The sequence below is a fragment of the Neolamprologus multifasciatus genome, chromosome 14 (genome assembly GCF_963576455.1).
Source record: "Neolamprologus multifasciatus chromosome 14, fNeoMul1.2, whole genome shotgun sequence".
In the NCBI taxonomy this organism is placed as follows: Eukaryota; Metazoa; Chordata; class Actinopteri; order Cichliformes; family Cichlidae; genus Neolamprologus; species Neolamprologus multifasciatus.
This window is the reverse complement of record NC_140452.1, coordinates 2,100,446-2,113,387: the sequence shown is the minus strand read 5'-3', so window position 1 is coordinate 2,113,387 and position 12,942 is coordinate 2,100,446. Positions and strand designations below refer to the sequence as shown.

The 12,942-nt window shown below is 47.9% G+C and overlaps 2 protein-coding genes across 5 annotated transcripts in view; one reads left to right on the top strand and one right to left on the bottom strand.

The window, feature by feature from the left end:
• Window positions 1-1,757, bottom strand: part of cox7a1 (cytochrome c oxidase subunit 7A1) — a 6,682-nt gene extending 4,925 nt beyond the window's left edge. The window contains exon 1 of the mRNA XM_085131378.1: window positions 1,608-1,757. Within this exon, the coding sequence (XP_084987504.1) occupies window positions 1,608-1,622 (15 nt within the window). The 5' untranslated portion in view covers window positions 1,623-1,757. The remainder of the gene's footprint in view (window positions 1-1,607) is intronic.
• A 1,679-nt stretch (window positions 1,758-3,436) lies between these two features.
• Window positions 3,437-12,902, top strand: rnaset2l (ribonuclease T2, like). 4 transcript variants are annotated; one of them, XM_085131370.1, is made up of 10 exons: window positions 3,483-3,541; window positions 3,637-3,750; window positions 3,963-4,164; window positions 4,461-4,528; window positions 4,643-4,700; window positions 4,825-4,892; window positions 6,531-6,662; window positions 6,775-6,823; window positions 7,681-7,755; window positions 12,112-12,902. In XM_085131370.1, the coding sequence occupies exons 3-10, from the start codon at window positions 3,973-3,975 to the stop codon at window positions 12,298-12,300; spliced, it is 831 nt and encodes a 276-aa protein (XP_084987496.1). In that variant the 5' UTR covers window positions 3,483-3,541; window positions 3,637-3,750; window positions 3,963-3,972; the 3' UTR covers window positions 12,301-12,902. The 4 variants fall into 4 exon arrangements, with proteins under 4 accessions (XP_084987493.1, XP_084987496.1, XP_084987494.1 ...); XM_085131367.1 differs by lacking the exon at window positions 3,637-3,750 and having other exon boundaries at window positions 3,437-3,541; XM_085131368.1 differs by lacking the exon at window positions 3,483-3,541 and having other exon boundaries at window positions 3,548-4,164; window positions 6,549-6,662.
• Window positions 12,903-12,942: the final 40 nt, after the last annotated feature.

Below are 12,942 nucleotides of genomic sequence, written 5' to 3'. Positions count from 1 at the left end.
ACGAAGACTGCAGTGATGTCACCGAGAGCCGACTCTGTTTGGCTAACCTGAGACTACGATCAGTAGTTTCAGGATGTTTATCCTGCAGTGAGTCCAGCTCACTGAAACCAGCTGCTTTGACATTTAACATCTGTTACCCATGAGGGGGAGTGAGCGACCAATCAGCACGCAGTATCGGCTTCCCTGTGAGACAATCTGAAGGCGTTTGTGCTGTTTTCTTTCAGGTCATCGATGTGACTCACAGATAAAATGGTTTTATCTGGAAGCAGCGCCTTCATTAAAATGAATAATAATAATATTACTGGAACAATGACAGTTTCTTCCTGTCAGTGCTCTCAGGACTCCTTTCTTGAAGAAGTTATTTTATCCTTTTCACTCCCTCCCTGTGGGAAAAAGGATTTTGACAGGAAGTGGCCGTGCCAGCGGATCAGCTCCAGCAGGAAGATGTTCAGAAAGAAACAGAATATCTGTGGCTGTGATTGGTCCTCGTGGCTTGGAGTGACCCGTCCAGCGTCTCCTTGACTGCTTGGACTCTGCTACAGCAGCTTTGCATGATTCAGAGTTCAAAATAATCCTTCTTTGTCTCACTTTGGATCTCAGCAGCTGCTCGGTCTGAAACTAGCTGTTTTAGCCCCGCCCCTTCTAAGCCCATCCTGCCTTTGTGCCGGGACGTCAAACGGATTTTCCAAGGTTGGTGTGGAGAAGCTCAACAGCAGGTCTCTTCTGATAAAAACGCTGCCGACTGTCCTGTAAATGTGACCCACTGTGGACCCACTGTGGACCCACTGTGGACCCACTGTATGTAAAGAACGGGTTTCCATAACATCCCTCTGGTGACGTACGGTTGGCTGTTCAGGTCTTTATCAGGAACAAAGCCCTCCTTCACATTTCCCTAAACTCGGTCTGTGCCGGGCCAACTGCAGGTCCCGGGCCTTATGTTTGACACCCCTGGGTTGTGCCAGCTGTCTGCTGACGTCACGCGGCCGCATCAAGAGCGCCGTGCAGGTGTTTGGCTCACAGAGGTCACTCCTGCGTAATCTGGTGACCTTCGATCTGATCGTCAGAGCTCTCACCAGCACTTCTCATGAGCCTTTGAAATCATGTCACATGTTGTATACGCACACACACACACACACACACACACACACACACACACACACACACACACACACACACACACACACACTATAACACCTAACAATGCAACAGCTATAACCCCTGTATTAGTGAGGTGGACAGAATATTAGGAACATTTGAAGGAAACAACAAACCCCTCTCTCTGCTGCTGTGTGTGTGTGTGTGTGTGTGTGTGTGTGTGTGTGTGTCATTGTGGACGTCCCGAGCTGCACTGTGTGACTAACAGGTAAACAACAGGTGTGTGAGCGAAACGAGGTGGAAACAGCTGCAGATCTTCTATCGTTAAAAACTGATAATGCAGACGAGTAAACCTGAGCTGCTGATCCAAAGGTCAGGCCTGATCGCGGCGCTGCGCGCTGTCTGCCCTTCAGCTCGTCTAACTCACATTAGATATGCCGAAGCTTCACACACACACACACACACACACACAGAAGTGTGAGAAAAGGAAGAAAAATGAGAGCTGTAGTTACCACGAGGTGATTCATGTCGAGCTGTGCTGCCTCTCTTCAACCTCACAAGGACATGCGCGCACACACACACACACACACACACACACACAGAGTGTTTCTGACACGCTGCCAAACTACGATCTGCTGCAGAGGCCAAACTGTCTGCGCTCGGCAGGAAGTGAACACGATACTGCAGCTGCAGCTTTGCAGTCTTGAGCCACCCAAGCAGTCGGGCTTTGCTGTAATGCTAAAGTGCTCTTGAGTAACATTTCTCCCACTCTGTGGAACTCTGTTTTTCTCTCATGAATCATTCAAACAGGCTTCAGGGGATGAAGCAGTGTCTGCGTCACAGCTTCCTTTAAGCTCTTTTCTCTGTAACAAAGAACATTGTTTTAGTTGAAACACAAAAAAGGAAGTGGAGGAGAAAAGAGGAAGTGTCAGACCTACAAAATAAACTATCTACAGCATCTGAAACTCATGCTCTTATGATCCAGATGTCAAGACGAATCTATCAACGTGTCCTTTAAGACAAAAACGTTCAGAGGTGAACTCACATACAAGCTCTTAAATAATCAGGCCCCATCTTATCTTAATGACCTTGTAGTACCATATCACCCTATTAGAGCACTTCGCTCTCGCTCTGCAGGCCTACTTGTTGTTCCTAGAGTATTTAAAAGTAGAATGGGAGGCAGAACCTTCAGTTTTCAGGCCCCTCTTCTGTGGAACCAGCTTCCAGTTTGGATTCAGGAGACAGACACTATCTCTACTTTTAAGATTAGGCTTCAAACTTTCCTTTTTGCTAAAGCATATAGTTAGGGCTGGACCAGGTGACCCTGAATCCTCCCTTAGTTATGCTGCAATAGACGTAGGCTGCTGGGGGATTCCCATGATGCATTGAGTTTTTCCTTTCCAGTCACCTTTCTCACTCACTATGTGTTAACAGACCTCTCTGTATTGAATCATATCTGTTATTAATCTCTGTCTCTCTTCCACAGCATGTCTTTATCCTGTCTTCCTTCTCTCACCCCAACCAATCACAGCAGATGGCCCCGCCCCTCCCTGACCCTGGTGCTGCTGGAGGTTTCTTCCTGTTAAAAGGGAGTTTTTCCTTCCCAGGTGATCATCTGCTTGCTGGGTTTTCTCTGTATGTATTATTGTAGGCTCTGTCTCACAATATAAAGCACTTTGAGGTGACTGTTGTAATTTGGTGTTGTGTAAATAAAACTAAATTGAATTACCAGGACAAACAGAGGGAACGACTCTGGGCTAAAAGGCACTAAGAGTCTGATGAGGCCGAGCACACAGTAGGGAGTCTTCCTCTCAGGCCGCCGTGCCGAGTCCTGCTCCATCACTCATGGGATCTCATGGCAGAGGGATCTGTACTTCTACTTAAGTACAGATACTTGTGTTAAAAATACTCCAGTATAAGCTGAAGTACTCATTCAACTTCTTTTCTTTACTTCTTTAAGTACCGAGTGTGAAAAGTACTCAGAGTAAGGAAGTAAGAAGTAGCACCACGTTGCTAGCACCTATTCTAATGCACAGTTAAATATAATATGAGAGCATGAGAATACAAATGATCCTTAATCTAAATTCTGATGGTCATGAATGTACTCGAGTACATTAAAAGAGAAACATTTGTGTTGCATGATGGAGGATGACTTGGCCTCCACAGCGAAACAGAAACACGAGTCGAGTGGAGGGTCACAGTGAGAGTCAGCAGCTGTGGGAACACGAAGACCTGCTGAGTGAAAGCAGAAGTCCTCGGAGGCCGTACAGCCACCCAGGCTTTAAACTGCTCCACCTCTGTCAGGTGGAGGGAAGTGAAGCACAGCCTGTGCTCTGAGTTTCACTTCTTGCTTTTTGTGAAATATCTGAGTGAAACTGTCAGAGCTGCTCAGTGCAGCAGCTGCAGCCGCCCAGCTCCACCTCAGAGCCTCCATCACCACACACAGGTAAGGAGACAGCGCCGTGATGTTTGGTGAAGTGCTGCAGGACGGCGAGCGATCGCCTCCGGTCTGATCCTGAAGTCTTGTGTTTTCTTCAGCAGCTTTGCAAACTTGAGTCGTGCTGCAAACAACCTCACTAATCACACTGCTGTGAACTTTAACCTTTCACCTGCTACCTCACAGTCTGAGAAGGAGCTCGTGGTTTTGACTTCGAGGTGAGTTTCCAGCTTGTGAATAATCTCTGGCTGCAGAAACGGTTCCCAGACTGATGGAGCAACAATCTGCTTTTGCCGCTCACACGGATGATGATCAGCACCAGCTGATTCCAGTGTTCGCAGCGGTGTAGGGCGCAGCTGGTCTCAAGAGAGTAATTGGAAAATACATTTCTACTTCAGCTCTACGTGCAATGAACTGTTTTGTGTTGCAGTCTGGAGGAGATGCACCGCTCACTGCTGCCCCTGCTGGTCAGCCTGAGTCCTGCTATTCTGTTCCTGTTGCCCGGCATCATCGTGACACAGGAAGGACTCTGGGAGGACTACAAATATGGCCACAGTGACCTGGACAACCACAATTTCTGCACCTGGAAGTGCCTCCTGTTCACGCTGCAATGGCCGGGCACGTTTTGTCAGGTGAGCATTGGGCTGTGCGTCAGGAAATGGTGGTGTTCCCCTTCACAGTAAAAGCTGCGACTTCTGAAACATCTGCGGCGGTCAAATTTAAGAAGAGCTAAAGACATAAATACACTGAAAATATCCTTTAAACAAGCACATGTTTGTGTCCTTTAAGAAGGGAAACCAGGAAGAGGCAAAGTAAAAGAAATGAGGCTGAAAAGGAAACGAGTAGGAATGGCGAGGGTAGGGAAAAGGAAGGCAGGAAGGTGGTGAGTTCTTCTTCTGTGGTGTCTAACATACTGTCTGTCCCTCAGTCTCTGAGCAACGTGAGTCTCTGCAGGATTCCTCCAACCGTCAACAACTGGACCATCCACGGCCTTTGGTAACCCCGCCCTGCTGTAGCAGCTGAGATTACTCCCAGTGTTCAGACTGATCAGTGTTATTGATCCTGGCTTGTCCTGTTGATTTCATTGGCTGCTTGTGTTTGTGCCTGCAGGCCCCTCCACGCTAAGAACCGCTGCGACTGCTGGCCGATGTTCCCCTCTGACGTCCAGGTGAGTCCTGGTTATGCAGCACTGTGCAAAGGTCTTCAGGAAGCCCTCATAAAAAGCCCTCTATGAATGCATCAGGAGGCTCCTGTTGCAGTGATCATCAAACACTGACGTTCTTGTTTTTCAGGAGCTGAAGGCGGAGCTGACTGAACTCTGGCCGTCATTTGTGAGATTCAAGTCCAACTTCCACTTCTGGTACTCACCTTCACCGACACACAATGTCCAGCAGGGGGCGACACCTCTAACATCTCATTATATGACAGTCTATCAGAAATACGAGCTCAATCTATGACCTCTGTGAACACATCCACTGTCAGTTTGAGCTTTCAGTTGTTAGTCTCAAGACTTCAGGAAGGAAAGGAAACAATCATTCGTGTGAGGAAATAAGATGGGAAATGAAGGAGGCAGTTCAAGGAAAAGAGGAGGTCACAAACAAAAAGACTTAACCTCCTAAGACCTGAACTCTTTCATGGCATTTTTAATTTCTCTTTGTGAAATGTTTTCAACATTGTGATCGATGCAATCATGGCGAGGACCTGCAGCGGCCGCCGTGGAGTCCAGTATGCTGATGACCAATCTGCAACCGACTTGCTGTTAGCAGATGACAGCGCCATCTTTGCCGAAAATGATGCTGAGGCTACACGACATCACCCAATTTGCTCAACCACATGGTCTCAAGACCAAAGTCCTTACTACTGCCGGGTCGCCACCGTGCATCTCAAAGGCGTGCAAATCGAACAAGTGCGGGAATTCAAATACCTCGGCTCTCTGGTCCAAGAAAAGAAAGTGGCATCAACAGCGGAAATAGATTCAAGAATTGGTCAAACGGCGGCGGCTTTCGCCTCCCTCCGATGGTGCGTCTGGAAGAAGACAAACGTCACCCTCACCTCTTCCAAATGCGCCGTTTGAGTCAGACTATCCGAGCGTCCGCGATCGTCTCAGCAACAGCGTGATACGTAGTCACCGTCACCAGCAGCCCTCAGTGGAAGAGCTGATTAGGAAGCGACGTCTGCAATGGTTTGGCCACATCTGCCGCATGAGCAACCATCGCCTGTCATATCGCCTTTTGATGCAGCAGACCCCGCCCTCTGGAGTCAAGCGTGATGCGCCCAAGAAGACTTCATCAAGCAAAGTGAAGATGACCTTAAACAACGACGTCTAACCCTCGAGCAAGCAAAGGTGAAAGCAAGAGACCACGAGGCCTGGAAGTGCCCCGCGGCGCCCACAGCGACGTATTGGCTTTGTGGACAACCTCCCCGCCGAGCGCCAGCGAGGGACAGAAGAAGAAGAAAGAACGTAAAAACAAACGTGATTTTGTTTCTGGGAAAAATGAGATCCACACATGAGGACATTCGCTTTAAATTTCGATAGAACAGTGGCAGGATATCGTCCCCGTAAGTGGACATCGGGCCCATGTGGAGCAAAATTTAGTATTTTGGTCTAGACAACCCAAAATGTGATGTCCACATATGTGGACGCCGGGTCCTAGGAGGTTAAGGAAGGAAACAAGGGGGGTGGCAAGGAAAGGAAAGGCAAGAAAAATGTTCCTGAAGAGAGAGTGAGAGTGAAGGAAGTAAAGAGTAAGTGTGAGGAAGGAAATTAGGGGAGAACCAAAGAAATAAAGGAAGGAATTAGAAAAATTATGGTGTGCAAAGGTTAGAGGAGGAAATGAGGAAATAAGGGGACAAGAGAGAGGGACAGAAAGGAAGGATAAAGAAGGAAAGGAAGCAAATGACATCTTGAGGAAGTGAAGGTACAGGAAGGGTTTAGGAAATGAGGAGAAGCAGGACGTGACCCTGTAAACTCACTCGGGTTGTGATTCTCTTCCTAAAGCGTGTTTCTGTGCGTCAGGAGGGAAGAGTGGAGGAAACACGGAGCGTGCGCGGCGTGCGTGGAAGGAATGAACTCTCCGCTCAGATACTTCCAGGTCTGCGTCAAACTGCGAGCACAGTTCGACATCCACAGGTGAGTTCAGCTCTTCTTCAAACGTTCCCATCTGTGCTCCGTGGAAACGCCAGTTACGCCACACAGCTGCTCAGGTGAGCTCTGAAACGAACTGTTTTATTTGTGTCTGCAGCCTGCTGGAGGACGCCGGCATCACGCCGTCCTGTGAGCGACCCTACAAGGTAACAGTCAACAAATCCAACTCTGGCCTGGGGAAGGATTTTTCAGCCTCTCATGTCATCATTACCTGTGTCATTCAACTTCTGACTTAAAAAACTGGAACCTTTTATTAACTCTGCTGATCGTTTGTCAGAAACACCATAAAGAGAAGAAGAGTTCAGGTCTTAGGAGGTCAAAGCTGTTCTCGGGTCTTACTGCTCCTGTTCCACGGTTAGAGGTTCAGATTAAACCAACGTTTCTGATAATGAGCTCATCAGTTAAAGCTCAGGCTGCAGACTGTGTCACCCACCTGCTGTCCAAATATGCTGCTTACGAGGAGCAGCCAATCAGAATAACAGCTGACTTTAAGGGGGAGGAGCTGACACATCTTGTTTCATATGAAGTGAAGCTCAGTATGAGCTAAAGTAGGATTATTCTGAACACAGAATCATGCAAAGCCATCAATAAACCCACAGAACTGGAAATTAGCAGGTCGGCTTTGAAATATTTCCCATGTGTTAAACTAGAAGTCTAAAATGATCACGTGGAGGCTCATCATGATGATCGTTTGTTTGAAGCCAGCTCACCTCCTGCAACCACTTACCAATACGCGCTTCTTTTGCAGTTCGGGCTCCTCCTGACATTTCTTTGGAGGTGGAGGAACACCAGAGTAATAAAGGAGCTTCGTCAGCATTCGTTCTAAACAAATGTCTGTCCTCCTCCAGAAAATCTTATGTACGCATCTTATGCACGTTGCAACTTCTTCTTGTTGGGTCTTTTATTTTGACAGCGAATGACCTGCGAACCACTTATGTGCAGCCCTGATTATATCAATGAGATGTCCCCATAAGGATATAAATACATGTTTGTGTGTGTTTAGGTGGAGGAGGTGCAAAGCGTCCTGGCTCCACACGTGGGGGACAAACTGGAGATCCAGTGCATCACGGATGAGCAGGTCCGATGGCGCCGGTTTCTTCCTTCAGAGTAAATGTGCTGCTCCGCTTCAGCTTCTCATGTTAACACGTTTCTTTCTTTTGCTGTTGACTGAAACATTCAAACACACCTGCTCTGATATTTTCCAGTTTCTGCAGCACAAACTCACAGTCTCGCATCCTAACACGCCGACAGCACGAACACTGATCAGAGCTTTGATCGATTCAGTCTGTGTGGAATTAAAATCACCAACGACTCCGACAGATTTAAAGCAGAGCTTGAACAACAGATTTGTGGTGATTTACGAGCAAAGACTGGATTAAAAATGAACGAGCAGCAGTAAAACCAAAGCAGTACCACAAACACTGTGAGCTGTGATCATAAAGACCTCGAGCAAACAAAGCAGGGCTGTGAACTCATGACATGGATCACAGCAGACGTGATGCGACAGTCATCCAGGTCATTGTCTAAGGAGCTTGGAAAGAAACACGTCTGGACTTCTTCAAGTTCCTTCAGCTCTAAAACCAAACGGTGCAGAGTCCCAGGAAAGCCCCAGTGGTGGTGGTCCCTTTAGAGGGTCGCTGACCCACTATTGATCATCTGCCTCATCACATGAGCTCCAAACACGGCCCAGAGGTCCAGTTCAGGGACTCCAGTTAGCTGCAGCTGCCCTAATAATGCAAACTTTAAGCCTTAATACAACTTAAACAGGTGAATTATAGAAAGCTCCTCCCCCTGTGCAGGTGGTTTATTTTCACCTGATTGGAGAAAACGTTTAATGCAGGCAGGCCGGTTGGGGTGTCCCTCTGTAAGTGCAGCTGTGCTTTTATGCTAAGCTATGCTGAGCACATTGTGGCTCCATCTCTGGCTCCTGAGATGTTTCCATCATTTCTCCTGAACATGTCGTTCTGCTGCTGAACTTCACTTCACTTCAGCTAGCACTGTTTTCTTCTGTGGTCACATGACGACATCAAAAAGCTCCAAACACAAAGAGGCTCTGTGGTCGATCTGAGCGTGGGAGAAGAATTCGCTCGGTGTTACACAGTTACCAACAATCACAACTCTCACAAACACAGATACCACCAATCAGACGGCTCGTGAGGCTGGTCGTGTCCTCAGAGTTCCTCCAGCCGCTGACCGCAGAGTTTTCTTAGTTTGCGCTCTGGCTGACACCACGAGGCCTCCGTCCATTAAAGTTTGAGTGAAACTGGTCAGATCTGGATCATGCTGCTCAGTTCATAAACATCATTTACAGCCTGCCCTCCACCAAGGAGAGCTTGTGTTTTATACACAGTGTGCAGCCAGGATCACAGCTGAGATGGTGCCAGTTACTTTGGAAGACTTTCATATTTCATTCAGTCACCTCATAAACATTTATTGCATTCTTGACTGCACGACTGTCTTTGCTGGAATCTCGACTTTAGAGTCGCTGCTGTGTTTGATGTAAGATTTCACTGCATCTGGTTTTCTCTGTGAGACTGCAGGAGTTTCTGAAGAACTGTCACTTTGGGGAAATCAGAGCCACTCAGACCAAAATCTGAAAGATGAGTGCATAAAGCATGTGATGTCACCCATCTGATTTGCATTTTAAAGCCTCAGTGTTAATGCTTTCACCGTCACTGAAACACAAACAGTCTTTCTGATAATCGTGGAAAATGGTCCTTTTACAGATTTTGGTCAGTAAACCAGCTGATGTAACTTTTATTACATTTACAGTCCAATCAGCGGACGTCCAGCGCCAACGTTGGGCCGAGTGTCTGCTGTGAATACAACCGTTTACTGCAGACTCTGATGAAAACAAAACCTTCATCCAACTTTGGGGCCTGTGTCAGTCCGTTTTTATTAACGAGCTGGGCGAGAAACACCTTTACCCTGATGACAGTCGTTTACACTCATGTCCACTCTTTGGCTCACTGTTAGCTCCTGCACTGCACCTCTGCTCATTACAAACTGCTTTCATGCTTCTCAAATGCTCGCTTTTTTCCACCTGACGGTAAAACCGGTGAAACAGACGGCGCTCTGCTGCTCGTCCTGTGCTGCAGTCAGGAGCTGAAATGTGGAGATTACTGTTGTTGTTTCAGGACAAACTGCCACGTTTGACAAACTCTCTACAAAATGCCTTGTTGAAACACACCGATCATACGTGTCCATTACTGCACGAGGCCGTAACCACCACCATCGATAACCACCACCACCGATAACCACCACCACCACCGATAACCACCACCACCACCGATAACCACCACCACCACCGATAACCACCACCACCACCGATAACCACAACCACCGATAACCATCGATAACCACAACCACCGATAACCACCACCACCGATAACCACCACCACCACCGATAACCACAACCACCGATAACCACCACCACCACCGATAACCACCACCACCACCGATAACCACCACCACCGATAACCACCACCACCGATTACCATAACCTCAGATAACCACCGATAACCACAACCACGATAACCACAACCACCGATAACCACCGATAACCATAACCACCGATAATCACCGATAACCATCGATAACCACCGATAACCACAACCACCGATAACCACCGATAACCACAACCACCGATAACCACAACCACAACCACCGATAACCACAACCACCGATAATCACCAATAACCATCGATAACCATAACCACAACCACCGATAACCACAACCATAACCACCGATAACCACAACCATAACCACCGATAACCACAACCATAACCACCGATAACCACAACCATAACCACCGATAACCACAACCATAACCACCGATAACCACAACCATAACCACCGATAACCACAACCACAACCACCGATAACCACAACCACCGATAACCACCGATAACCAAAGAAACTGTTTCATCTCCACCGCCACTCACGAAGCTGCGCTCGGCTCTAATGGTTTCTGCACGCCGGCCAATCAGAAGCCTCAGACGGCCTGACATCACAAAGGAGCTAAAGGCGCACGTCTGTGCTCCTGTCCACACACGTAAGGCCAAAACTGTCTGTGGGCTAAACGGTGAAATCCGTCAAACGCTTGAATGTTTCTGACTTTCCACATTAACGGAGGCGTGCTCCTAAACGCCGTGGGCAGGACGCCAGAACATCGTTGAAGCTTCACTTGCATGAAATGCTGAGTTTCTCAGAAATGATTCAGCTCCGGCTCAATATTGAACAGATTAACGCCTCCTGTGAGGAAACTCTCTTTTGTGTTTATAAAGCAGCGTTTCTGTTGATGCGGCGAGGCTCCAACAGCAGCAGGAAGCAGATGAGCTCTTAAGCTCTCGTGATGCGGCTCTAAGCAGCAACATCTGTGCGTCTCCAATAACACCTCAGACCCTTGTGTGCGAGAGCTGCGTCTCCGACTCGCAGAATAACATTTTTCACAGATTTCACAACATTTTAAGCTCGAGCGCAGCCAGATCTCCCAAAAACATTTCTCAGTAATATCAGAGACTCGCGGGGAGCGAGGACGCCATCAGCGCTGCTGCTGCTGCGCGTCAAGAGTTCAGACTCACCGTGACGCTGCGGATGACCCACAACCACCGATAACCACAACCACAACCACCGATAACCACAACCACCGATAACCACCGATAACCACAACCATAACCACCGATAACCACAACCACCGATAACCACAGATAACCACAACCATAACCACAACCACCGATAACCACAGATAACCACAACCATAACCACAACCACCGATAACCACCGATAACCACAACCATAACCACCGATAACCACAACCACCGATAACCACCGATAACCACAACCAACCATAACCACCGATAACCACAACCACCGATAACCACAACCACCGATAACCACAACCACCGATAACCACCGATAACCACAACCACCGATAATCACCAATAACCATCGATAACCATAACCACAACCACCGATAACCATAACCATCGATAACCACCAATAACCACCGATAACCTCGCATCTGTCCATACAAACGTGTCCAACTCTTCCACTTCTTCTTTCATCTCTGTGTTTGAGCTGAAAGAAATCATTGTAACTGAAACGATTTTGCAGTACAACAAATGTAATCTGCACATTTCCACATTAATCTCAAAATTTTTAATTGTTTTTTAATAATGTTCTCAAAATGATCAATATTTTTTCTTAACGTGGCCCATCGTAGTTTCTCTTTTAGAAAATTCAGGACCAGCTGCGTCAGGCGCGATGCTTCAGTGTGTGAACTTCATGGTTTCACGTCCCAAAGTTTGTAATTTCATGTTGTCTTTTTGCAATGCGAGCCGCCGCCTCGATCCACAGAGACAGGTCTTTGCGTTCATGTTGTGCTCGCTGAGGAGCAGCTGTCAGTAGCTCTGTGTGCCGTCTCTCCTCCAGGACAGAGAGCTGTGGTTTCAGCTGAAGATCCGCCTGAATTGGAACCTCACCGTAGGCTGCGACCTCTGCACCGATGCTGATGACGCCGACTCACGGCCGCTACCCTCCCCAGGGCACCCCTGTCCTGCCCGGGTGCCCTTCTACTATTTCCCCATAAACCACGAGCGGCCACAGCGGCCCTGCGGCTGACGCCACCGCCATCACAGGTGGAGCCTGAGCAGGTTTACCCCAGATACTGCAAGAAATGTCTGAAGAGCTTAAATGTGAAAAATAAAAAAATCAATAAAATGATTTTTACAGTTTCTCTTGTCATTTCTTTAGTGCTGCGTCACTTCCTGTCAATCATGGTTTGCACACTCGGAGAGGTGGAACACGTAGAAAGTGACCACTCGTCTTAAAACCTGGATATCGCTGTCACACAGGCACCTGCTAATAAGCTCCGCCTTCATGGTCGGTCTGTTACTACAGTAACCTCAGCAGCCACGTTATTGGTCACATGATGTCATCAGAAAAAATAAATAAAAAAGCTCCAACAGCACAAACAGACCAGCTCAGGTGAAGCCTAGCAACACGCAGCAGCTACAGCCACCTGTCAGTCAAAGAGGCCACGCCCCTAAAAAGGCAAACTTGACTCATCCAGAGACCAAACTGTGTCTGTGGGGACTCGCTGCTGCCTCTGCTGGATGTTGCAGGAACTGCAGCGTTTGGTAGCTGCACGATGGCGGAGGCCCAAGGTGAGAGCAGCTAAAATAACGGTCCTGTCAGAATCTGATCAGCTGACTGCATCGATTATCCGTCGCTATGACAACCCAGCCTGTGACAGCACGTCGC

Bases quoted from the DNA above. Each gene is read 5' to 3' on its own strand.
- rnaset2l (XM_085131367.1), top strand. From the start codon at position 3,973: ATGCACCGCTCACTGCTGCCCCTGCTGGTCAGCCTGAGTCCTGCTATT. The intron at 4,165-4,460 runs GTGAGCATTGGG...TCTGTCCCTCAG, and splicing joins GGCCGGGCACGTTTTGTCAG to TCTCTGAGCAACGTGAGTCT. The intron at 6,663-6,774 runs GTGAGTTCAGCT...TTGTGTCTGCAG, and splicing joins GCACAGTTCGACATCCACAG to CCTGCTGGAGGACGCCGGCA.